Source organism: Mixophyes fleayi, chromosome 5 (genome assembly GCF_038048845.1).
Source record: "Mixophyes fleayi isolate aMixFle1 chromosome 5, aMixFle1.hap1, whole genome shotgun sequence".
NCBI classification, from domain to species: domain Eukaryota; kingdom Metazoa; phylum Chordata; class Amphibia; order Anura; family Limnodynastidae; genus Mixophyes; species Mixophyes fleayi.
In genome coordinates this window covers 181524835-181549421 of record NC_134406.1, presented here as the reverse complement: position 1 = coordinate 181549421, position 24587 = coordinate 181524835, and the positions used below count along the sequence as shown (strand labels likewise).

The 24587-nt window shown below is 42.9% G+C and overlaps 1 protein-coding gene across 1 annotated transcript in view; it reads right to left on the bottom strand.

Moving 5' to 3' along the window:
* Positions 1 to 24587, bottom strand: part of KDM1B (lysine demethylase 1B) — a 56798-nt gene that overhangs the window by 19666 nt on the left and 12545 nt on the right. The window contains exons 7-15 of the mRNA XM_075213125.1: positions 24432 to 24470; positions 22481 to 22679; positions 22098 to 22282; positions 21581 to 21757; positions 20655 to 20729; positions 12990 to 13127; positions 6244 to 6415; positions 4989 to 5116; positions 4233 to 4364 (exon numbers count right to left, since the gene is read on the bottom strand). Coding sequence (XP_075069226.1) covers positions 4233 to 4364; positions 4989 to 5116; positions 6244 to 6415; positions 12990 to 13127; positions 20655 to 20729; positions 21581 to 21757; positions 22098 to 22282; positions 22481 to 22679; positions 24432 to 24470 — 1245 coding nt within the window. The remainder of the gene's footprint in view (positions 1 to 4232; positions 4365 to 4988; positions 5117 to 6243; positions 6416 to 12989; positions 13128 to 20654; positions 20730 to 21580; positions 21758 to 22097; positions 22283 to 22480; positions 22680 to 24431; positions 24471 to 24587) is intronic.

Below are 24587 nucleotides of genomic sequence, written 5' to 3'. Positions count from 1 at the left end.
GGATTTCAGCACAGCGCCCCCAACTCAGACTCCTGACAAGCAAAGAGAGTAAAAACACCACCTTCCAAGTAACATAACAGATATTAACAGAAACCAAAGGCTCAAAGGGTTCCTTAGTAAGAGCCCTGAGCACCAAATTAAGATCCCACGGCTCTACTATAAGTACAAAGGGGGATTGTGCATGTAGAAACCCTTGTAGAAAAGTCTGGACATCCTTTATGACTGTCATCTTGAACTAAAAGAAGATGGAGAGCGCCAAAACTTGCAGTTTCAGAGAAGAGACATGAAGGCCTTTGTCAAAACCATCCTGCAGAAAACATAGCAAGCGGCAAAGACTAAAGCAGGAAGTGTGAAAACTGACCTTCCCACCACTAGATGTAAGTTTTCCACACACCCACACACTAGTTTGCTCACCTTAATCATGTCGGCACAACCTTGTGTGAGAAACCCCTGGACGAAAAGTATCAGGGATTAGTAGCCATGCCATGAAAGCCAGATGACCTAAAGAGTGTCAGCGAAAAAGGCATTGTGCCGGCGGATCTGGATGAAGATGCAACCAGTAAGGTGGACCTACCGCCATCCCTAGAATGTCGAAGTACCACATCCTGCGCGGCCAATCTTGAGTCACCAGAATGGCAGGAACCCACTATCATTTGAGTTTCTTGAGCACCCACGGGACCATGCTAAACAGAAAAAAACATGAATACCAGACGAAACTGCCACAGAATCGTCATGACATCCATGTAGCCTGCCGCCAGATCCTTGGATTTCGTGCAATAGCAAGGAACCTTGAAATTCAGACGGGTATGCCATGAGATCGATCTCTGGCTGACCCCAACATTAAACCAAAAAGAGCAAAGACCTCTGCATGAAGGGACTTTTCGCCAGGGTTGATCCTGTTGCAGCTAAGGTAATCAGCCTCCCAGTTCTCCCCTACAGGATGTATATGGCCGACATCACCAGAACATAAGATTCTGCCCAGGACATTATCTTCACACTCTTCTACATTGTCACGTCACTCCGCTTTCCCCCCATGATGGTTCAGGTAGGCTACTGCTGTATGTGATGCTGTGTGTGAGATTCCACAAACTGAATAGTCAGTAGAATGTGCTGGAGGACACATTCGGACAGTGCCTTTAACAAATAAGGCACAGGAGTGATGCCCGAGAGCACAAGAAACCGTCCAAAATAGAGAATGCACCTCTCGGACCACAAAGCGAAGGAGATACTTATGCTCTTCCCATATGGGCACGTGCAGGTAACATCCTTTATATCTAGGGATGCCAGGAACTCCCCACGTTCCATGCTCATCAATAGAGATCACAAGGACTTCATTTGAAATCCCAGAACCAGAATCTGCTTGATGAGTTTTGAGATTTAATGTCAGGTGACATGAGCCATTTGGGACCAGAAAGAGGACCGAAAACTGGAGTTGCTCTGGGTTAGCGCTGCCGACAGGCACAAAAGAGCTCCTCCAAAGACAAGGGGTAAAGAGATTTAAATCTACCCGGCATGTGACACTTCCTGTCAGGCTTCTGCCAGGACTCGGCCACAAACTAAGAGTTGGGGAGACGAAGGGAAACAATCTTCTTCTGCATTTTAAAAAGGGAGAAGCCAAAAGAATCTAACTTCAGGTTCCAAAAACCCAAAGGTTTGTCTAACACCCAGTACTAAAACCTCCACACTGATTTTAAAGTGTTCTCTGCACGATAAGCATTCTTCCCCTCTGATTCCTGAATAAACTCCCTATCTTCATCCGAAGAAATATCATATTCAGAAATAAGGACCTGAATCGTCTCAGGAAACAGAATTTTGCCCAATGGCCTATAAGGGCCTTTGCAAGACCCTGGGCAGACTTGGGTAGAGTGAACACCAAACCTGCCTCAGCCTGGGAACTCCTACTAGTGGATGGTATAGGCTGTGAAGACGGAATGTGTGGTGTGGGTAAAGAATGAGAAGAGTCACATATCTCATTGTGAGACATTACCAGAGTGAGTTCAGCCAACAAAGCAGTCGCGAGCGTACGCTGTTCACAGAGGTCTGCCTCACACGTTGTACACATGGCATCTGAATCACACTATCCACAAGATTTTTTTTTTTTTTTGCATTACATTTGTATAGTGTTGTACAGACTTACCAGTGAACCCTTTAGTTTTGGAAGGCACTTTTCAGACATGGTGCAGCAAATTACAAATACACATCAGAAAATAAAATAAAATAAAAATATATGAGACCTCCCCTATTATAACACTATAATAAGGTATTCATTTCTAGAGATAGATGTAGCAGCTAACAAGAGATCGATAGAATAATGGTACCAGATGAGGAGGACCCAGCAAGAAACAATCTGCAGCGAAGTTGAGGCAGAACAATGGCATTAACTGCTGAGGAGGAACAGCCAAGTGAAGAAGCCACACCCCCATACAAGTATTGCCTTTCTAGACTGGCCAGCTATAGCCTTTTCGCTCTAGGCAGTTATTCCCCCCAAGCTCTGTCCTATCCCTCTACCCCCCCATCCCCATGCCTGTTACCTAGAAGATGCTGACAATGTCCTCTCCCTCATGGAAATCTGTGTCAGCTCCGTCTGCCACACTGAGGCCGCAATGCTGGATCCTGTAATCGCATCAGCGCAGTTGATGAAACTGTACTCTGCTTCAAGAAGACCTGCTTTGGCGGCCATCCCTGCTAATAACCAAGCTTGTTGCCAAGGGGAAGCACTGGTATTGCACACAATGCTCCCTAGCGGTCCTCACTACACTTAAAAGGAGCTGGCAAGCTGCAAGGGAGAGGGAAGCCTAATGTGGCCAACAGACAATTCACCACTGGGGAGGCACCCCTGATCAGTGAAATTTAAAAAATAAAACCTAAGACAGAAAAGTTAAAAACAAGAAAAATATAAAACACAGGGCAAAACTAAAACTTAATAGGACTGCAGTTGGTAGGGACAAAGTAGGGGAGGAGCTATCTATCTAGTTTGAGTGTTAAAGTGCCTTTCCTCCAGATCCACATACTATACTCCATTGTCACAGTGTCCCCTAATTGCAGGAAAGAGAAAGTGAAAGCATAAAACAATGCATTTAGATATTTCTTCATTTATTTTAAATATTGTTGCATATTTAAAAGTGTTTTCTTTATGGTCTGTAAACATTCATACTGTGATATTATTCTGCATGTAAAGCTACATTTAACAATGCATACAGATATGTATTTGTATAGAAAGGTATACTATTATTTCATACGCCTGCAGAAAAAAAGGACATGTATGAAAAGTGCTGAATCAAATTCACAAGAATAATATGCCAATTGCAAATACATTTTAAATCCCTTTTGGGGGTCTAGTACCACTTTTGATTTGAGTATGCAAGCAATTTAGAAAGTTTATACAAATTTTCCACTTTTTCTCAATAAATGAATCAGTAGCAAGAATTTTTTCCCCCCTAGTCTAAATAATTATTTAAATAAGAAAAAAGTCATGGCTGAAAATTTAGAAAGTATAAAATGAGAATCACCAGTGAAAACGGATGAAGTGAAGCCTAGACATACTGTGTGAAATGACGCATAGCCCCTGAGTGTATGGGTACTGCAGACAAGCAATTAGGTACAATACAGAGAACATTCTTCATGAGAACTACAAAAAAACCAATTAATACTAGTGGCTACTATTCAATTCCAACATTGCATTGTATAGTGACCTACGAAACAAACACCCAAATGTCTGGTGACTTTATAATGCAGTCCATTCCAAACCTCTAGCAGCTTTATTACACAGAACCCTTAAACTACTGACTTTAGTAAATATACCTCCTGGAGTCCATATAGTAAACTGCAGGTTTGAAAAAGTGGAGATGTTGCCTATAGCAACCAATCAGATTCTAGTTATTTATTTAGTACATTCTACAAAATGACAGCTAGAATCTGATTGGTTGCTATAGGCAACATCTCCACTTTTTCAAACCCGCAGTTTTGTAAATATACCTCCATGACTACGGTGGCTTTACTAGACAGACCCTCTAATTTCTGGTTGCTTTATAATGCAGACCTCATCATAATCTCTGGTAGCTTTATTAAACAGAGCCAGATTTATGTGGTGCAATCCACTAATCATTGATGCCCCCTGCTCCTTGGCCCATCCTACTCCTGTCCACAACATACCCATTGGTATACAGCTATTAATGTAGACTTGTGAAAAAAAAAGCAAAGTACGGCACCAGAGTTGTTAACTTTAAGCTTACAGGTGACTTGAATCGAATATCAAGTCCTTCTGCCAATTTGTCAATGATTGTTGAGTATCCGGCTGTCAGCATTGTATGATCTCCTGCAAACTGAGCAAAGAATTCATTGTGGTCCCATGAACGGGCAGATACCTGCAAGTACAATAAATAAAACAAAAATGTACTGTAAATTAGTAGGAATAGTTTTCAAATTTGAAATCTTTAGTATAAATAACTGAATGTTCAAAAACAGCAAAAACAACAAAAACAGCCACGCAAGGTCTGGTCAATTAATCATAACACCCACATCAGAGGAGCCTGAGGCATATCCAGTGTACCTAAGCTATAGCACACTAAACTCTGATGTTAGTTAATAGGTTGCTCTAACAGATCAAGACCCCAAAATTAGTAAATGTATGTTTTGCTACATAAAAAGTCTACTTTCATGCACTTTCATTGTTAAAACTTGAATCCGCTCTACCTCCACACTTTAACCATGCTATGACAAATACTAATTAGCTACTAAAATTTCATATAAAATACAGAAAAGACAATAGACATTGCCTATGTAGTAAAGGCATTACTAGTTTTATGAGCTGGAAAACATTCTGTGAAAAATATGTTTCATATATAGACTTAACAGGACAGAAATCAAGAGGCATCACGTTCTCATTAACAATTGTGAAGCAGAACAACATAATTGCAGGCCAAAGTAAGTAGACTATCTACCATTTATGTGTCTACAGCGTTCTTTGAATAAAAAAGAAAAGAACTTGCATTGTGTAGATTACTTCCACAGGCATATTCCAAGTTGCTGAGGTGGAAATGTAAGACCTTTTCTTCTTCATCTGTGAATTGGATTCCAGATTCCTGAATAAAGGTCTTGTAGATTTCCTGTATTTTATCTGTAAAAAAAAGTAGTCAGTAAAGGAACAGTAAGGCAGCATTTGCACAATACACTGACAGACATTGCAATAGTGACCAAGTAGTTCCCTGGTGACCTGTAGCTTAGGCCACACCCCAGTTATCAAGCAGGATAACAAACATGCACTGGAGTTTGATTTTCTAGAAGTGCACTATCATCTTTCACTTTCCACAGCACAGTGGAGACCATATTGTTTTCAAGGCACCAAAGTACGAGTTCTAAAGTAATTACTACATCCAACTTTGCTTCATATAGAGAGTATGTTTGACACCACAAAATGATATCATCAGTTTGCTACACACCTCCCATCTCTATTCTGTGTTATTGGGGACCCTGCTCCTTCCATAAAGTAAAATTCAGTCAGTGGCTTGCCTTTATTCTTTTGTTCTTAACATGAAAACGGTTACATACAGCACTATCTGCTCTAACAGGATCACACAGGTGGACAGAGCACTGCCTCACACAAGATCAGTACACCAGTTGCTGTGAGCATTCCAAAGGGTTCACTAGCTAGCAGAGGCTGGCTGGCAAATATTAGTCCAGGGTATTGAGACTCGGCTCAGCAGCCTATTAGGAACATTTTAAAGAACAAATAAAATGCAGGTGACCCAGCCCAAAGGTAGCCCATTATGGGACAGGCCCGAGGGCAGATAGGACGAGCCCAGGGGGCAGAGTCCCCCTTTCCAGCCAGCCCCTGGCTAGTAAACCAAGTACACACAAAGAGCAGAAGATGAAGACGGGATACAGTAAGGTGCTCAAGACGGAAACACCTTAAATGTGGTTCAGTTGATAAGACATTTTTCCAGGCAATCACCACATCTAAATGTACAAGGTGCAATTGAGAGCGCTGGGGCTCTGGGTTCAATTCCAAATCAGTGCTCTATCTGCAGTCAGATTGGCTGCTAACAAAATGGACGAGTGTGTTTTTTTGTGTTCTAGAGTTTAGAGGTAAACTCCTCTGCAGCAGAGACTGATGTGAATGATTAACTATTTACAACGCTGCATAATATGGTGGGCCTATATAAACAATAACAATAATGACATTATCTGTACAGACAACACCAGAAAGTTTATTGTTCTAAGACATTATATAAATAAAAGTTATACCTCCAAGTGGGACATCTTGACTCTGACTCTTATCTTTCCGCCATTCTGCAACAACATCAAGTATGGCATTGAAATGGAAATCCATACGTTTGTCTATAGTCGGGTCAGTTAACCTTCCACCTTCCTGAATCAAATCACACTTTTCTCGAAGTTTTCGCATTTTAATACCGATCTGTAAATTCAAAAGTGAGAATGACTGAAAAATGTGAGCGCAAACACTTTTTACTCATACGTACCGCATACAAAATCACATGCAACGAAGAAACAAGAGCAGTCCATCATAACTAACTAATTATAAATGTAATTTAGTATTAAACATAACAAATAGTAAAGTGGAAAATCTAATTAAATTTGATATCAAGTGATCACAAGAAAATAATTTTGTGCAATTCGGATTTGTTTAGCAGAAACAAAAATTGTCTGCACTCCATTTTGCTAAATATACATTTAACAATATAAAATGAAGATTGACATTAATACAAAAACACAGCACTGGCTTTAAAGAAGTTATTTTTACTGTTCTATAATGTTTCCCTTTCAATGAAGGACACAAATAATTAGTTTGGTTTAAGCTCCACTCATTAAGTACAGGTGAAAAAACAACTGGCTCTTTCTTAACACAATTAATCCTCTTCAGCTGGGCAGGACTAGTTTTGATACAGGAAGAAACAAACAGGAACCCTTGTTCCTAAGAATAAATATCGTGGGAGCTGTATCTGAAAGGAAGGGCTCTGAAATGGAATTGGAGGTCCTTTCTGCAAAGGAGAGGAGGCTCTAATGTCCCTCCCATATTGGGATGTGAAGGTAAGCGTCCTTTATGTTTTCCATGTCATTGATCACTGAACTGAGGGACTCTATTTTGAACCTTTCCACCCGAAGCTTGGTGTTTGAACTTTAGATTCAAGATGGGTAAGAAAGTCAGGTTTCTGAATCAGGAATAGGTTGGAGTAATCCACGGGTCTTCTGTATTTCTGAAACTGGAATGGTCACCTCTGAAACAACAGAGTGAGTGTCCCTCATGAGAGCCAGTCTCTTGGAACTTTCTCCTAGGAGCCCTGTGGAAAATAAATCGACTGGATGGAGGACCTAGGTGGTCTATTAAATATCTTCTCTCTACAATACCTCTTCACCCACAAATATGAGGATGAGTCTCTCTAAATGTCCCGAGAACACAGTAGGTTGGTCCATACCGTAACCGAAGCGACCCAGTCATGCAGTTTGTTTGGGCTTGGAGGCTGGGGCCATGCTTGCATGCCCCTCTGTAGACCACCTTGCAGGGTAAAGGAATAACCTCCTGAGGTGGAAGAACTCTGTTTTGACAAGCTGCTTCCTATAACATGAAAGGACCAAAACCACAGTGCCAAGGACCTGTGAACATTCACTGGAAGGTGGTCTTCCCTCCTGTAGCCTAATAATTTTGCCTACTACCGAGCCCAAGAGAGGATGACCATCAAGAGTAAAGATTTAAATGTCCTCATCTCATCCACATCCCAATAAGGCATTTTATTTGATTCATGTTGTTTTATTAAATGTGAGTTAATAAAAAAAAAATTTATGGAATTTTATTAATAAAAAGTGATAATACATAAGGATCGTGATCTTTTGTTTTTCTTCCTCTGTCCTCTTCTTTGGAGAACTTGAAGATAATTTTAGTCATTTCTGGAAAGAGCATGAATTTTACGATAGGTTGTAAAGAGGAGACATCACCTTTGCACATAAATTTGGAAGGCACGGACAACATTGAGATAAAGAATAGAATCATCGTTAACCGAAGACATAAAATCTGTCAGGGCCTGAATGTCAATGTCTTGATTTAGATAAAATCCAGACAACCCTAGGAAGGAAAGAGGGCTTGTTTCGAAGAATTGCCCTGTCTTCATGAAAAACAAGAGGAGACTTGCAAGATAACGCAGCAAGCTCTGAAAACTCTATGTGCCGTAGAAATGGCCAAACCATTTTCCAGGTTAGAAATTTGAATTTCACTGTATTCAAAGGTTCAAAAGGCGGATGCTGTAAAGCACTTAACGCCAAATTCAAATTCCATGGTGCTACTGGAAGAACATATGAAGGTTGTACATGGAGTACGCCCTGAATGAAAGTTTGCCCATCAGGTATGACAGCAAATCTCGTTTAAAAGACCACCAAAAGAGCTGACACCTGACCTTTAAGATAACTAAGACGCAAACCTGCATTCAACCCGTCCTGCACTTTAAGTAACCTGGCCAAGCGAAAAGAAGAAGTAGGATATCCCTTCTTTTCACACCAGCCAATATATGTCTTTGAGACTTGATGATAAATCTTTGCAGAAGCTGGTCTCCGAGCCCGAAGCATGGTCTGCATCACACTTTGGAAAAACCCCTTTGCTCTCTAAATTATGGCTTTAACGGCGTAGCGTTCTAAACTTAGATGACAAAAAGGACCTGTAAGCGTAACCTCCAAGGGACAGACATGGCGTCTACCGCAACAGCCATGGGATCTCTTGCGGGGGAGCAAAATAGGGGGACGTTGTGGTTCAATCAGGATGCCATCAGGTCAACTTCTGGGTGAACCCACCGTTCCTTCAACTGACGAAACACCTCAGGATGGGAGGGACAATTTCCGCATGGCCAAGGGATTCTTGTTGCCGCCCTGATGATTGAGGTATGCCACTGACGTGGCATTGTCTGACTAAATCTTCACTGGCCCTCCCTGCAGCAAGTGTTGCTCGCTCATAAGAGCGTGAAACACTGCTCGCAGTTGCAAGACATTGATTGGAAGCTTGGATTCTTTTTGGAATACAAAGACCCTGAAACCAAGCGTGAAGACAGACGGCCCCCCAACCTCGAAGGCTGGCATCTTTTGTGATCAAAGTCCAATTCCAAATTGATAATATGCGTCCCCTGGTGAGAATCTGTTTGTGTAACCACCAAAGAAGCGACTGACCCGTTTGCGGAGACAGACGAAATTTCTGGCCCGCCAGATTCAGATGGGATTTGTTGCATGGCAACAGAAGTTCTAACTGGAACTGCCGTGCATGAAACTGAGCAAACTGGACCGGCTTCAAAGTCAATACCATCTTGCCCAAAACTCTCATGGTGAAATGTACCGAACTGTGCCTTGCCGCCAACCGAGATTTCACCATGTTATGCAAGGCTAGAATCTTGTCCTGGTTGGTAAGAACACCTGTCGTTGTCGGGTGTCGGACAACGAATCATTTTCGTGGACAAGTGAGAAGCTCTGTGGCAAAGAACCGTCTGGGAGGAAGACCCAGCAGAACGGTCTTGTATCTCTGGTCCACCACACTCCAAGCCCAGACATCGGTGGTAGACTGAAACCACCGATGTGGAGGAGCAAAATGCCCGTCATGCAAACTGCTTGTCTGCAGGCTTCGCTGCTGGACGTCAAGCAGACCAGGCCTGGCGCCCACGCTGCAAACCCCCCCTGGGGGCGGATGACTGGCCTCTAGAAGATTGGCCTGAGGAATATTGACCCCGAAAGCTGCCCGAGGACCAAAATCTAGACATTCTTTGTTTGGAGCATTAACAGTCCAGCCAAGGTCCAAATAAAACAACCCCAGAAAAAGGCATGGTCTCAAGAGCCTTTTTAGACTCCACATCAGCCTCCCAGGACTTAAGCCAGAGAGTGCGACGAGCCAAAACCGCAGAGGCAGAAATACGTGTCCCAATCAGTCCCACGTCCATAGCTCCCTCTCCTAAATAATCTGTTGCCCTCTGAATTTGCTTCACTAATGGAAGCAGTTCTGAGGACGGCCTGCCTGCCAACAAACCTTCAGACAGCTGTTTTGCCCAGCGTTCTACAGCTTTGTTAAACCATGCAGATGCCAAGGCAGGCCTCAAAGAGGCACTTGCTGCCACGAAAATGGACTTGAGGACTGCCTCAACCTTATGGTTTGTACCATCCTTAAGAGTGGCTGCGTTAGGAAGAACAATAGTAGTTACCTTGGCTGAGGGCCGACAGGATGCGCACAGAGCCTGCATGCCTGACTGTCCTGATCGTAACTTAACGTGACAGACAGCACAGGTGAAACTCAACATTGATGTAACACCAGCCTTACCACGCATGGATTTTGCCCTATCTGACATGTTAACAGATGGGAAAAAACAGTGTAATAAACCGTGTAACAAAACACAATAAAAATGACAAGCAGCACACAAAACTGAACAGAAAGTGAGCCTGCAATACAGCCAATAAAGTCCCACAGAGTAAAAGACAAACTTTTTAAAAAAACAACCCCCAACCCTTTACCTTACAAAACTCAGGACAGAAAAGAGGAGAAGCTGGAGTTATAAAATGGCTGTCTATTCTGGTGACTGCACACAAAGCAGTGAGAGACCACCACAGAGGAAGTGCAATAGAGGAAACACCGCTCCCCCAGGGCCCAGCACTGGATTGGCAAGCGTCCAATAGGACAACCCCCTCAACCAATCCAGTGCTTAGCAGGGCTCACTATCTTAGTGACCCTAGCCTGACCCAGTCCCCTGAGCTAAAAATAGAATTATTTTATTTTTGATGACTGCTCCTAGTAAGAAGCAGCCTGCTCCGGGGACAAACTGCGATTTTCTACCCACCCTCTCCCAGCACAGTGGGTTTCACTTACCTGCTGCCATCCCTCCTCACACAGTGTCTGCTAGCTGTCTGAACAGGAGGACGGACACAGCCTGCGGCGACTGTGCCCGGCTTCTAGGAGGGCATGAGAACGTTGGGAGAGGGGGGCTGGCAAAAGACAAAAGAGGTACCTCCACGGTAACTCCAAAACCCCCCCAGACAGCGCACAGCCGTCCGTGCTACACGCTGCAAACAGCCACCTCCTGCGCCTATGACTCCCAGCTAGTAAGCCTATGAGCCGCAAGAGTTGTTTTAGCAATATTTAAATCTTCAGCCCAAAGGGCGGAAACCGCTACACTGGTCCGTCGATACGGACTCCACACATCAGAGCCGGCAAGTGCGGGGAAGAAGAAGTGCCCCAGTGAAGAGTACTTAATTTGGGAAACAATATTTAGATGCCAATTTTTTTATATTTTGTTCATCTGGACTACAATTTGGACATTTTTCAGGAATATATATTAGGGACTAGATATTGGGTGCTAGGATTGGTGTTAGAAACCCAAATGTCCAGTGTCCATCTCAAGTGGAGCCCAAATCATATGGGTGCCTTGGAGTAAAAAAATGGACCGCCATTGCTCCACTAAAGCTGTACAAAAAAAGATCCCTAGACAACAAAACGGAATGAAATGGGACTATTCCCATAACGGATTTCCAAAGACCCAGTGGACCGATCACATGTACCCAAGAACATGAGATGTTTCCTCAGTGAGCCAAACAGCCTGCTACCAGATCCAGAGGGGAATAGGGGTGAGGCATTATTGGCCTTGTTGTGCAGTTTTGACACACTAACAGGAATATTTGTTTGCTAGGCTCCGATTGTGCTACTGCCCATTTAGCAGAGAAATAAAATTTAAATAAAATTAAGTGTATTTGTCCATTTGAAATTAAATACATATTTATGTCCCAGTGATATTATTAAGCACTAACCATCACCAGGGTAACAGACTAGATTAGATTTTCCTTTGTATTACAATACATAGCAAGATGATCTATGCCATGTAGGGAGGGCAAAATTATCATATCACAAAATTTCTATGTACAACCAATTAATGCTGTAATGTTAATATTAAAAAAAATCTTAAATTGGCTTATAGCCAACAAAATAATTAACAGAATATGTATTACTGAAATAATTCAAGATTGTTCAAGAAATTTTAAAATGTTTCCAGTCAGGATTTATTGAACTAGATGAATCAAGGCCTCTAGCCTAAAGCAGACCTTGGTTAAAAATTGTAGCCTAGAATGGGGATAGTGGTTTCAAATGTAGGAAGATGGACACTGCTTCTGTCTGGCAAAGCACAATCCATGATATTTTCAAAGTGAACCAAAGTTGACCAGGCTTTGACATCTGGGTATATGCTGGAACAGGATGTGCATTCTCAGAGTGTAATATTACAAGATCCTCCAAGCAAAAAGTAGCTTCAGACTCAATTACTCATTACCTGGCTAAAAGGGTTGGAGGATAGTTAAATGGCAACACTTAACTAAATGAGAAAACCTGGACACCAACTACATCCCCATTATACCAAATGCACCAAGATAGCAAACTAAATGAACAGTGGTAAGAACATCCCCAGTGAATACTAGAGATTCCCTTATCTAATAAATAAGAGTCCATCTTGGTAACTTGCTTCTTGTGAGAAAAACTTAAACACTTTGGGCCTGATTCATTAAAGAAAGTAAGGCAAAAAACTGAGTAAGTTTTCTCTTGGACAATACCATGTTACAATGCAAGGGGTGCATTTTAGTTTATTTTGCACATAAGTTAAAATACTGACTATTTTTTCTTATATATTTCATGATAGCTTTACGTTTACACTGAAATTTAAAGTTGATCTAGTACATGCCCTTCCCGAATTACAAATCTGTACCCACATTTTAAATTTACCTCCCAATCCAATGCAACATGGTTTTGCCAAGGTGCAAAGTTACTCATTTTTTTTATTTTTTTTTTACTGTCCTTAATGAATAAGGACCAATAAATCTGTGTGTCATCCATTGTTGCTGGAGAATTATAGCTTCTCTGCTAGTTCAATTCATTTCCATATTAAGTTTGCTATAACAAAAACAAAAAACAACAACTTATAATGCTTATCACTGGCAACCATAAGTAACAAAATGCAATTACTACAGAAACGCACTTGCTCACACATTATTGCAATGGGGTTGTTAATGCAGCCATTCACAATCTGGGCTCCTTTTCCTACTGTGACTCCTTTAAAGGACTTGTCGTCCAAAACTCTGCCACCAACCCTGTCTCTTGCTTCTAGTATCATCACCTAAATATATAAAAGAAAAATGGTAAGAAATACATTATCATGTTCCAATACTTATCTACTGAAATATGTGAAGAAAATAAAACAGTTTTCAGTTTAGTTTGCAAGATTACCCTTTATTTTTATAAAATGCTTAATTATTCTAATGAAGAAACAAAATTAAAACAAGGGCTAATTGAGAAGTTGTAGCTAAAAAGAGGATTTTTATACTTACGATAAATCTGTTTCTCCGATTTCATCTGGGGGACACTGCTAGCATGGGTTGCATGAGGGGAGATTGGAGTTGGCACTTAATTAGTTAACTTGTTAATTGTAACATGATGACAGACCCCTCTCCTCTGCAACCCCCTGTAGCTCCTCCGTGTAATTCGAAAAGCCCCAAGGAAGGGGAGATGACAATCAAGAACCAAACAGCAGATAAGCAGAAGGGATGGAACACAGTGTCCCCCAGATGGAATCAGAGAAAAGGATTTATCATAAGTAATAAAATACTTTCTCTTTCATCCAATCTGGGGGACACTGCTACCATGGGGACTCACATAAGCAGCCACCTTAAGGGAGAAACCGCTCTCACAGCTCAACATGTAGAGCACTATGGCCAAAGCTGGCGTCCAAAGACGCAAAGGCATTAAAATCTGGTAAATGTTCTCCATTCCCGGCCTGTCAGGCCTCTGGGGAGTCCCTTCTGATATTCGGAAGGCCCTAACCAAACGTTTTCCCAACTCTGGAGTTTGCGGCTCGGATCTGGGAGACCTGCAAGGGCCATCTCTCTATCTTTCCTAACCCTCTGCACATTGTACCCCTGTGGCATAACCCCACCTTCCCCCCGGGAATGTCCCGATCTTTCTCTCGGCTATGGACTAGGGCGGGATTCCGATTTGCGGGGAGCCTTCTTGAGCGAGGAAGGCCCATATCCTATGACGCCCTCTGCTCCAGAGTCCCTAACTTCCGCCCGCCGTTTTACCAATACCTGCAGGTTCGGCACTTCCTCCTGTCACTCCTGTCGGACAATTCACCTCACTCCCCCTCCCAATTTGAATCTCTCTGCCTCTCTTCCCCTCTACGAAGGGGTATGATCTCGTCCTTGTATAGTATTCTACTAGGGAAACTGATACCCTCCGGGAACGCACATGAGAGGGAGTGGGAGAGGGATCTGGGCCCTCCCCCGGAGGAGGACTGCTGGGAGACCATCAGGTTGAATGTGGCTTCTAGTTCCATCTCCACATTAATAAAGGAAAATGCATACAAAGTCTACTACAGGTGGTATTTCACACCTGACAGGCTCGCAAAGATGTACCAGTCAGCCTCTCCCGATTGCTGGAGAAATTGTGGTCATCGAGGCACCTTCGTGCATATTTGGTGGTCATGCCCGGTTATCTCCTCCTTCTGGGACAGGATCTCGAGACTTCTTTCCTCCCTCCTCCAATGCCCTATCAGGAAGAACCCATGGTCCTTCCTACTCTGTTATCCTATACAAGACCTAGACACCCACTCCGCAAAACTTGCTTCGCATGTCCTGGCAGCCGCCAGTTGTCTGATTGCTAAATTTTGGAAGCAAGCAAATCCCCCCCGTATCTCTTCTCTTAGATCTTATATATGGTTCATTGCCAACATGGAAAAAATCACGTCGCTGCTGCGAGACAAAGAAGACAAATTTAATCAAATTTGGGCCCCCTGGCTTTATGCCTAAAATCCCCGCAGCTTTCTCTTCCTCCAAATAGTCTCTCCCTACACAACTCCAGATAACATCGACCCCCTTACTTCTTTAAAATACTCCCATGCAGATCTGACAGCGCTCCCTTCTGAAGGTGAACATGCTTTTCTTAAGTTTATCCTATGAGTCGACCATCTCCCCCCCCCCTTACCTACCCTACTCCTCCTTCAATGCCTATTCCCTTTCCCTCCTGCCCCTTACCCATTACCACTTTGTTATATTGCAATATATCTTACTGTTTTGTGAGTGACATTGCTGGATATCTACTCTGCTTTGTGATTATTTCAATCAATATGTTTGTTGTCCAAAGTCTATGTCATTCATACTTTATTATGCAATAAAATTTTGAGTTAAAAAAAAAAAAATCTGGTAAATGTATAGCCAGAGGATCAGGTAGTCGCCCGGCAGAGCTGGTCGGCAGAGAGCCCCTTCCACGCACCTCAAGAGGCCCCCACCGAGCGGATGGAAAGGATGGATATGCGAGAAGGCACAGGTCTGTTCACACGGATAGAAGCATGCTTGATCGTGACAGTAAGTCATCTAGCCATGGACTGCTTGGAAACAGGCCAGCCCCGCTTATGGTAGTCAGTCGAAGACCTGCCGTCCATTGGACATAAATATGTAGGGCCCTAACCACATCAAGGTACCCCAAAGGGAAAGGTCCAGAAGATGTTGAAAACTCCTGGAACCACGATTTCCTGGTTTAAATGAAAACCAGAAAGCACTTTTGGATGAAAGGAAGGCACTGTACATAATACCGCCCTGTCATCATGGAAGATCAGGTAAGGTTATCTGCATGAAAGTGCCCCTAGCTCCGAGACTCTCCGGGCTGACGCAATGGCCAGGAGAAACGTGACCGTCCACGTAAGAAGCTTTAGGTCAGCAGACTGTAAGGGTTCAAAGGTGGGTTTCTGAAGCATGTTGAGAACCAAACTCAGATTCCATGGTGCCGTAGGCGGAGCATAAGGAGGAATGAATGCGTAGAACCCCCTGCAAAAATGTCCATATGTCCGGCATATCCTCCAGACGCAGATGAAAGTAGATAGAGAGCAGAGATATGAACTTTCAAAAAAACCCAGACGGAGGCCCACATTCCAGACCACCCTGGAGAAGAGCCACCAACCAAGGCAGGTGAAACGCAGCCATGTGGCACACACGACCTTCACACCACTTAATGTATGCGCATCATATTCTATAATAAATATGAGCTGAAACTGGTTTCCGAGCTCGCAACAGGGTATTCACGATCATCAAGGAGAAATCCCTGGATCCCCAGAGGCTGGCTTCAACAACCACGCCGTTAAAGCCAACCGAGGCTGGTCCTTTTGATGAAAGGGGCCCTGAAGATGGAGATCATTCCGAAGGGGCAGTCAAACCTTCTGTCCTACCGCCAAGAACAGAATGTCTGCGTACCAGATCTGGTGTGGCCAATCTGGAGCTACCATAATTATCGGTAGCCCTCCTTGCTTGACCCGCCGGGGGACACGTGGAATCATTGTAATGGGTGAAAAGAGGTAGCCCAACTAAAATTCCCAATGCATGGTCATGACGTCGATGGCCACCGCATGTGGATCCCTGGCACTTGAGCAGAGCCTGGAAACCCACCGGTTGTGCCTCCATCACCATTAGGTCCAGGACCGGGAGAACTAATTTCTGAACCAACATCTGGAAGACCTTCGGGTGGAGTGACCACTCCCCTGGCATTACCGTATGGGGACTTCGATAGTCGGCCTCCCAGTTTTGAATGCCTGTAATGAACACGGCTAAAAGCGAGGGGCAAACTGTTCCGCCGAAGACAACACGATCTGAACCGTTACCTTCATCGCCCCTTCACTCTTTGTGCCGCATGGTTTGTCGCCATACACCACGGCCATGGCATTGTCTGATTGAAGGTGGACCGGTGATCTTTGAGTAAGGGGCTACGCCCCTTAGCGGCGATCAACGTGGCCTTCAATTCCAGAATGTTTATCGGGTGGGAGGCCTCTTATTCCTTCCAAAGGCCTTGAAGTCATAGATGAACTACCACTGCGCACCAGCCTCTTAGGCTAGTATCTGTGGTGACAAAGATCCAGGACCACAGGGCAAAGGACCTGCCCACGCCCAGGTGGTCCTGGACTATCCACCACTGAAGTGATAGCTGAGCCTCTTTGGACATCTTGATTGGTTGTGATTCCAAGTGGAGGCGAGCCTGACCACTTTGTTAGTAAATCCCATTGGAAACATCTGGAGTGGAAACTTCCGTAGGGAATGTTCTCGACGGTTGAGACCATTTTTCCGAGAAGCTTCATACAGAGAAGCATGGAGGGCCTGTGGTTGACCAGAACCCAGCTTGTCGTGTGTTTTACCAACCGTATCTTGTTCACTGGAAGGAAGATCTCTTGAAACCTTGTGTCCATGATGAGGCCTAGGAAAATTATCCGTTGGCTTGGGATTAACTGTGATCTTTGTTGATTTATAATCCAGCCACGGAGCTCCAAAACCTTGACGGTGAGAGATAGGTGGCGACGCAGAAACTCATTAGAGGGGGCTTTTATCAGCAGGTCATTCAAGTAGGGAACTATTCGCATGCCCATGGAACGGAGTCAAGCAGCTATGACGGCCATGATTTTTGTGAAAATTTTGAGCGTCGTGGAAAGGCCAAAGGGGAGCGCCTTGAACTGATAGTAGGCAGTTCCTACAGTGAAGCAGAGCAATGGCTGATGTCCTTCCCATATGGGACATGAAGGTAGGCGCCCCAAATAGACGCCAGGAATTTTCACGCTTCCAACCCATTTATTACTGAACAAAGAGGCTCCATACAAAATTTGAAGGAGCCATCCGGTTCGAGAACCAAGAACAGGTTGGAGTAGAACCCCTGGTGTCTCTGGCTTACAGGGATGACAGATGACCCCCGCTGAAAGAAGAGAATAGACGCAGTGCAGCATCGCCTGTCTTCTTGTTTGGTCGAGGGACAAGAATGTCGTGAAAAATGTTGAATGTCTATAATATATTCCTTTGTCATGATTTCTTGAACTCATGGATCCTGAGAGGACTCCAGCTGACGGCTTATAAAGTAAACTCCCGAAAGGGCTGGCGAAAAGAGTTTAACCTCAGTGTCCGAGGTTTAGACACATTGACAGGAAGGAATGTACTTTTACCTCCCTTAGCCTGAGAAATTACGCTATCCAATTCCGGCTCAAAAAGTAAGGAGCCTCAATAAGAAAGGGCCTCCAGAGATCTTTTAGATTCTCAATCGGCTTCCCAGGACCGAAGCCAAAGAATTCTTCTAGCTGCCACAGCGGAAGCAAACACCGAAGGGATATTGATGCTGCGTTTTGAGACGCCTCATACTAGTAACCTGAAGCCTCTTTCAGGTGCAAAGGAAAGGGGAGCAGGTCCGAGTCCTATAATTCTGTTGCCAGTAGTTCAGCCCAAGATTCCATCGCCCAAGCAACCCATGATGAAAACAGCATGGGTCTAAAAAGGAGGCTCCAGCCGCCACATAAATAGATTTCCTTCCACCTTCTGGTCCGTGCCATTCTGAATGGTGGCTGTGCCCAGAACTGGAAGCGTTGTGTCGCATCAGTCGTGCCACCGCGTATCCACTCGTAGTATATGTTCCCACCTTGCAAGGTCATCCAGCTGTAGTGGGTATAGGGAGATAAATCTCCTTGGCACTACTACCTTGCATCGGGCTGTGTACAGGCCGATTCCACAATCTCCTTCAATTCTACTGAAGGGGGAAAACAGACACAGGGTGTCACGTGTTTCACTAGGAATATCACTGACTGGTATTGGCGCTACTAAACTGGGAGGCGCGGAGTCTAACGCACCACCAGTGTTCACCAGGGACCCCCGCAAGGAGGTTTGGGCTTTGCTGTGTGTGATGCGCAGGTTGCGGTTCTCCCGGATAGTTACCAAAGCAATGAATGGAGAGTGGTCAGACAGGCAGAGTCGAAACCAGAGAAGCGCAGTACCACGGAGAGAAGACAAAGAGTAATCAGGAACAGTCCAAGGGTCAATACCAGTGCAAGCAGCGAAGTACACAGGAAGATCCGGGAGAGGAGAAGTCAAACAAGCCAAAGAATCAGTACACAGGAGATAATCAGGAACAGTAATGATGCTGGAGCTGGATGGAACCAATACTCTGGCACCCTAATGGTGCCAGAGTGGAGTTTAAATAGAGGCAAACAGGAAGTCAAATTACAGAGGATTTCCGGCGATCAGTCTCAGCTGATCGCTGGGTAGCGCGTTGCTTGGCGATGTGACAGCATCCCGTTGCCTAGTAATGGGACGTGAGTAGCGGCCAGAGGGCGTCCGTCTCCGGCACCCAGCCTGACAACACTGAAAGCGCAGTGAGTTAGAGCAGTCCGGCTCTCACTCCTTGACAGCCATTGTACAGTCGATGCTGTGAGTTTCTGTGCTGTATCCCAGCACTGATCTAACCTACAGGTTATAAATAAATGTTAAATAAGAATAACATAAAAAAGAAAGCATCAGCTAAGAAAAATAAGCCCAACTCCTTGGGCACTTAAATTACACTTAGGAGCTACAGGGTGTTGCAGAGCGGAGAGGTCTATCAGCATGTTACAATTAACAAGTTAACTAGTTAAGTGCCAACTCCAAACTCTCCCCTCAAACAACATGATAGCAATGCCCCCAGATTGGATGAAAGAGAAAGTTTGGTATTTGTACAAAACACCAACACAATCACCCTTAAAGCTACATTAACACCTAGGAAAATATTTAACTAATTTGCACTCTACACTCCAGCCTTAGCCCCTTTACCAGGGCACTTCTGTTCCTCTCACAGCTGCATATGAAAACTGTGGAGTGCGGAGGTGAAATTGAGGCTTGCTATTGGTCCTCCAGCTCAAACAAACCCTCTGCCGACATTTAATGTTGGCAGAGAACCTCCACAGAGAACATCAATATTTAGTGTGAATTAAACATTGTTAACTTACTGCTGCTGGGAAAATGATAATATTTCTTGTTAACTCCTTAACAACTGGCCACCTGGGGGTAAATGTATTAATGTCCGGGATTCTTCAACTCCGGCGTGTTCAGTGTCTTCGGCGATTAAATTTAAAGTGGCGCTGCATTGTAAAGGGAAACTTCCCTTTACAATGCAGCGCTGCTTTAAATTTAATCGCCGAAGACGCTGAACACGCCGGAGTTGAAGAATACGGACATTAATACATTTACCCCCTGGAGTCAGGCTGTTGAGATCAGTTTCTGACCGCTCATTCAATTCTGCATAGTGTTAAATAGAACACTGTGTATTGTATACAGCATTTCAGCATCATGCATCCCAGGATCCTCAGGTCACCCTACAGGGGAGAGTTACTGGTCTAAGAAGACCCAGGCTCCTACAGTGATAAAAAGGTACAGATTTGTTTCAGCTCTAAATAGAGCAGAAATGTCAGGAAGCAATGTGTACAAAAGTGAAAATATAGCTGTTGTGCCCCCCTAATTCTATTCTGACCTTCTGTGGAACATTCATAAAAGATAAATAAAACGTTAACAAGGCACATACTGATTTCTACAGTAGCTCCTAGAATTTCCCATAGCTAGAGAAAATTACATTTCTTTACCATTTATGACCACAAAAGACTATTTAAAAATGCTACCAAATAAATATCAAATTTGTCACAAAAGAAGATGCACTCCAATACCAAAACAAATAAAGTTGGTTATTTAATAAAATGCTAACATCTATGAGCACAAAGCTACAAAGTACTGCAGCTATTAAGGGGCTAAAAGCTACCCATTTCCACACAATTCTTCAACTTTTGTTTTTTGCCATCCAAAACTCTTAAGAGAAACAGCGCTCTTACCTTGATGCCAAAGCTGTGAAGCTGGCGTGCGGCTGCCAGTCCCGCTGGACCAGCCCCAATGACAATCACAGACTTCTGTAACGGGAAACAAAAGAAGGGCAGAATACAATTTACTCTGTCTATTTGTCTATTAATAGAACTGTACATGCTGGGATCATTTTTACCTCTTAACTTATTCTTTCCACATAAACAGACAATATATCACACAAAAGCAGGAAACCACAATACAAACAATATTAAAGGATAGAGAGATCTAGATAGATATATTTAGTATAGAATATATTTGATGTATACAAATGTCAGCAACTCTTAAAAGCTCTAAATATATCCGTTTAAAGCAATGAATAGGAAGCAGTGCAAAAAAATAAATAAAATCGAGCCAGATCTATCAATATAGGGGTGACTTAAGTGAAGTATGGCTAGTGTGCTGTATAAAAATAAGGTACTCTGCAAGTAAGAGTAGGAGGGGAGGAAATTAGTTGGGAGTATCACTTTATGTAAATAACCAACATTCCCCTTACATATACAGTGCACAAAATGGATTGATGTCACTTGTTACTTAGTTCTCTCACATACTGCATTGGAGGATAAACACCTTGTTGTAAAGCACCATTATGTTTGTGTCTCCCAGACGTATACAAGGGAAGATGGCATTTTTTTTTTCCTTTTAAAACAATGAATGTTTCTCTCCCCCGTTCAAGTATAAGACTAAGAACAATAAAGCGAGAAGGAAATTAAGTTTAACATAGTAAAACAAATGGAATGGCCAATCAAATAAAACAAAGGGAGAAGTAGGACAAGCAATAAGAGCACCAAAACCTTTTGCTGCTGGTAAATGCAGAAAAGTCTCATATACGTACATGGAAGTAAGGGGAAAAAGTAGATAGCATGAAATCAGAGTTGCCAGATCAACATATTCTACTTACACTGTGGTAATCGTTCGGCAAGAGATACTGGCCAGGGGAAACGGACAGGACTCCAGTGTTAACTAATCCTTTTCTGATCATGAAATAGAGAATCCTTTCCAACTCCTGCACACATCGGATGCGAACCAAACCTCTCACCATAATATGATGGGCACAAGTCTGAGGTGTGAGCATCTCCTACAAATCATTCAAAAAGACCAAAGCACCAATTTACAGAATTATACAATAGTAATTATTCACACTTTTGCTTATTACTAGCCATATTTCTCCTAGTTGAGCAACTATGAGGATTCCCTGAAGATCAATGGTGCCATCTGTAATTAAACAGTACTCCTTTTCATTGTATGTGCTATATTGCATATATTAAACATACATTTATTATAAGTATAGCATGGCTCACTCAATTACTAATGCCTGCTGATCATATCTTATCATACTTAAACATTTACCTACTGTATAGTGTACACTGAATAGTAATATACAAAAAAGTAATTATTGTAAAATATTGTGAACCTACCTTACAGTTAATGTGCCACAGGGCCAAAATAAGATTTCTTATGGCCAAGTACATTGTAGGATCCCTAGAGTACTCTGGAAACTCGTAGAGCTCATCCAACTCCATTACATCTGGTCTGACGCATAGTGCTTTGCCACATTCATTGGGCTGATAGAATGGCTGAAAATATGGATTAATCCCTGTAGCTGTAAATACAATAAATGGGTTTTTTTCACAATCTTCTATTTTTATATAGTGACAAAAATGGTGCAGCTCATGATAAAAACAGATCATAATCATCGTTTATTTATAAGGTGCCACAAAGAACTCTGCAGTGACGGACAGTGGGTATAAAAAAATGATATGCAAAAACAAAATCATATAAGCAATCATCATATGCTTACTGGCTAAGTTGGAAGGAGCTCCTCTGCATTGATCCATTCTCTCATCTCCAAGAAGACGATTTGTGCTGGTACATGATGGACTCATGCCCACACAGTCTGGGTAGTAAGCAGCTAACAACGTAGCTGCCGGGCTATCTTTCAGCAATGGAGGAAGGATGAGCATTGAATACCATGGCTGGGTTGATACTTCAGATACTCTCTGTCAGTGAGCAAAAATAAATACATTTTACACATCTGAAACCACGCGTAAATGAGCAACAGATACTACTGAATAATATTAATTGTAAGGATATTTTATGCCACTAAGGACAATATAAAGAAACAAGACCGCAAGTCGAGTGCTTTTATACAGGTCACAGATCTCAGCTGAGACTTCTCATATCAGAGCTGCATTATTGCTTGTAGTATAAAAGTTCTTAATGAACACTTAATTGACAACATCAGATTTCACCATCACTTCTGTATTACATAGGAGTAAATATTCTATCAGATCATCTCCTATAAGTTATATTAGGAAAGTAGTGCTGCATTCATTATAATTATACAGCAGGGGTGGCCAACATGCGGCTCTATGACTTGGAAATTGAGGCTCCTGGCCGGCTGGGTGATTCTCTGTGGCTGTCGGCACCCGAAGCACTACTGACAGCCACAGAGAATCACCTAGCCGGCCACGAGTCTCAGCGTGTCCGACACATACAGTTGGTCAGCAGCTTGCGTCATGTGACCACCTCTGCAAAACGCAGGCAGGTCACTTTTTCACTGCTATTTAATCAGGGAAGGAATAGAAGAGTGCGTAGTCTGCTCTCCCTCCTTCCTCTGTGCGGGCTCCTGCGTCTGTGTGACAAGTAAGGGGCATGTGAGAGGCTGATGGCATTTGGGGATATCTAAAACAGAGAAAAAAAAATAATAAGTCCACGCTCGGTATATCCCATATTATATAGGATACAAGCTGTGTGGCAATATAAATGCCCATATATGTAGACAAAACAAAAGAAAGAGCTGTTGTCATCGCTTATCCTTTACACTGCATATCTGTGTGTGTCTAGCAAAATGAAAACATGAGGAATTCGTTCCCATTTTGATCAAAATATTTAAGCCTGCATCCTAGTGTCAAGGACATCTCATTATATGCAGGTCCTACACTGACCTATATGCTTTAAACACTATTAAAATGCAGTTAGAATCAGTTGCACTCACCTCCCAGGTATAGGGGTTTACATCTAGAAAGGGCTGGCTTGTGAGCCACACCTAAATAGGCTTGATGGACAGCTGCCATGACAACATAAGGCAATATTTCAAGAAAAAAAACAGAGAAAAATAAGCCTGTGGTGATGCGGATTGGCCTGTGTGGGGCATGTGGTGAGGCGGACTGGCTACTGTGGAGACTGCAAGTACCCTTTGAAACTCCTCAACCGGACACAGCAGCAAGGTAAGAGCTGAGTTGATTATTATTATTATGAACATTTTGACAAAGTTGGATATCTTCTTTTTCACTTAGCATGATATTAGTAAATTATGTTTTATTTTCAATGTATGTGTGTGCGTTATGCATGTACATGTTTATACTGTGTATATGTATATGCACACATATATAAAAAGGTAAAGATGGCTCTTTGCCGTATCTGTGGATATTTGTTGGCTCTTAGGCTCCGGATTGGTTGGCCAGCCCTGAGCTATAAGATACTCACTTCTTAGGAACAATGCAAGACTTATATTTAATGATGCATTACCATAGTAGAATGTGTTCTGTGACACGTATAAAAGAATTATTCAGTAACCGCATGCTTTTATGTGACACAGAACTCCTCTGGAACATACAAGTTCATTATTTTAAAGAAAATATATACAGAATACGGTCATCCATGTTGTTGAAAAGAAAAAGTAGAGAACGTAGTTTATAATATATAAAAAGCCTGTTCGATTTTGTTATTTCTATATAATCTCTACTTACCAGATCCTCTGGCATTGAGCAATGGTCTGAGCCCTCAGCCTATCAAAAAAGCATAAGAATGCAAACATCAGAAACATTATATTAGAGTTAAGAACCTCAGTGCCTAAGAGTGGAAATGAGCCAATAAATGCTTATACCAACATGCACACATAATAA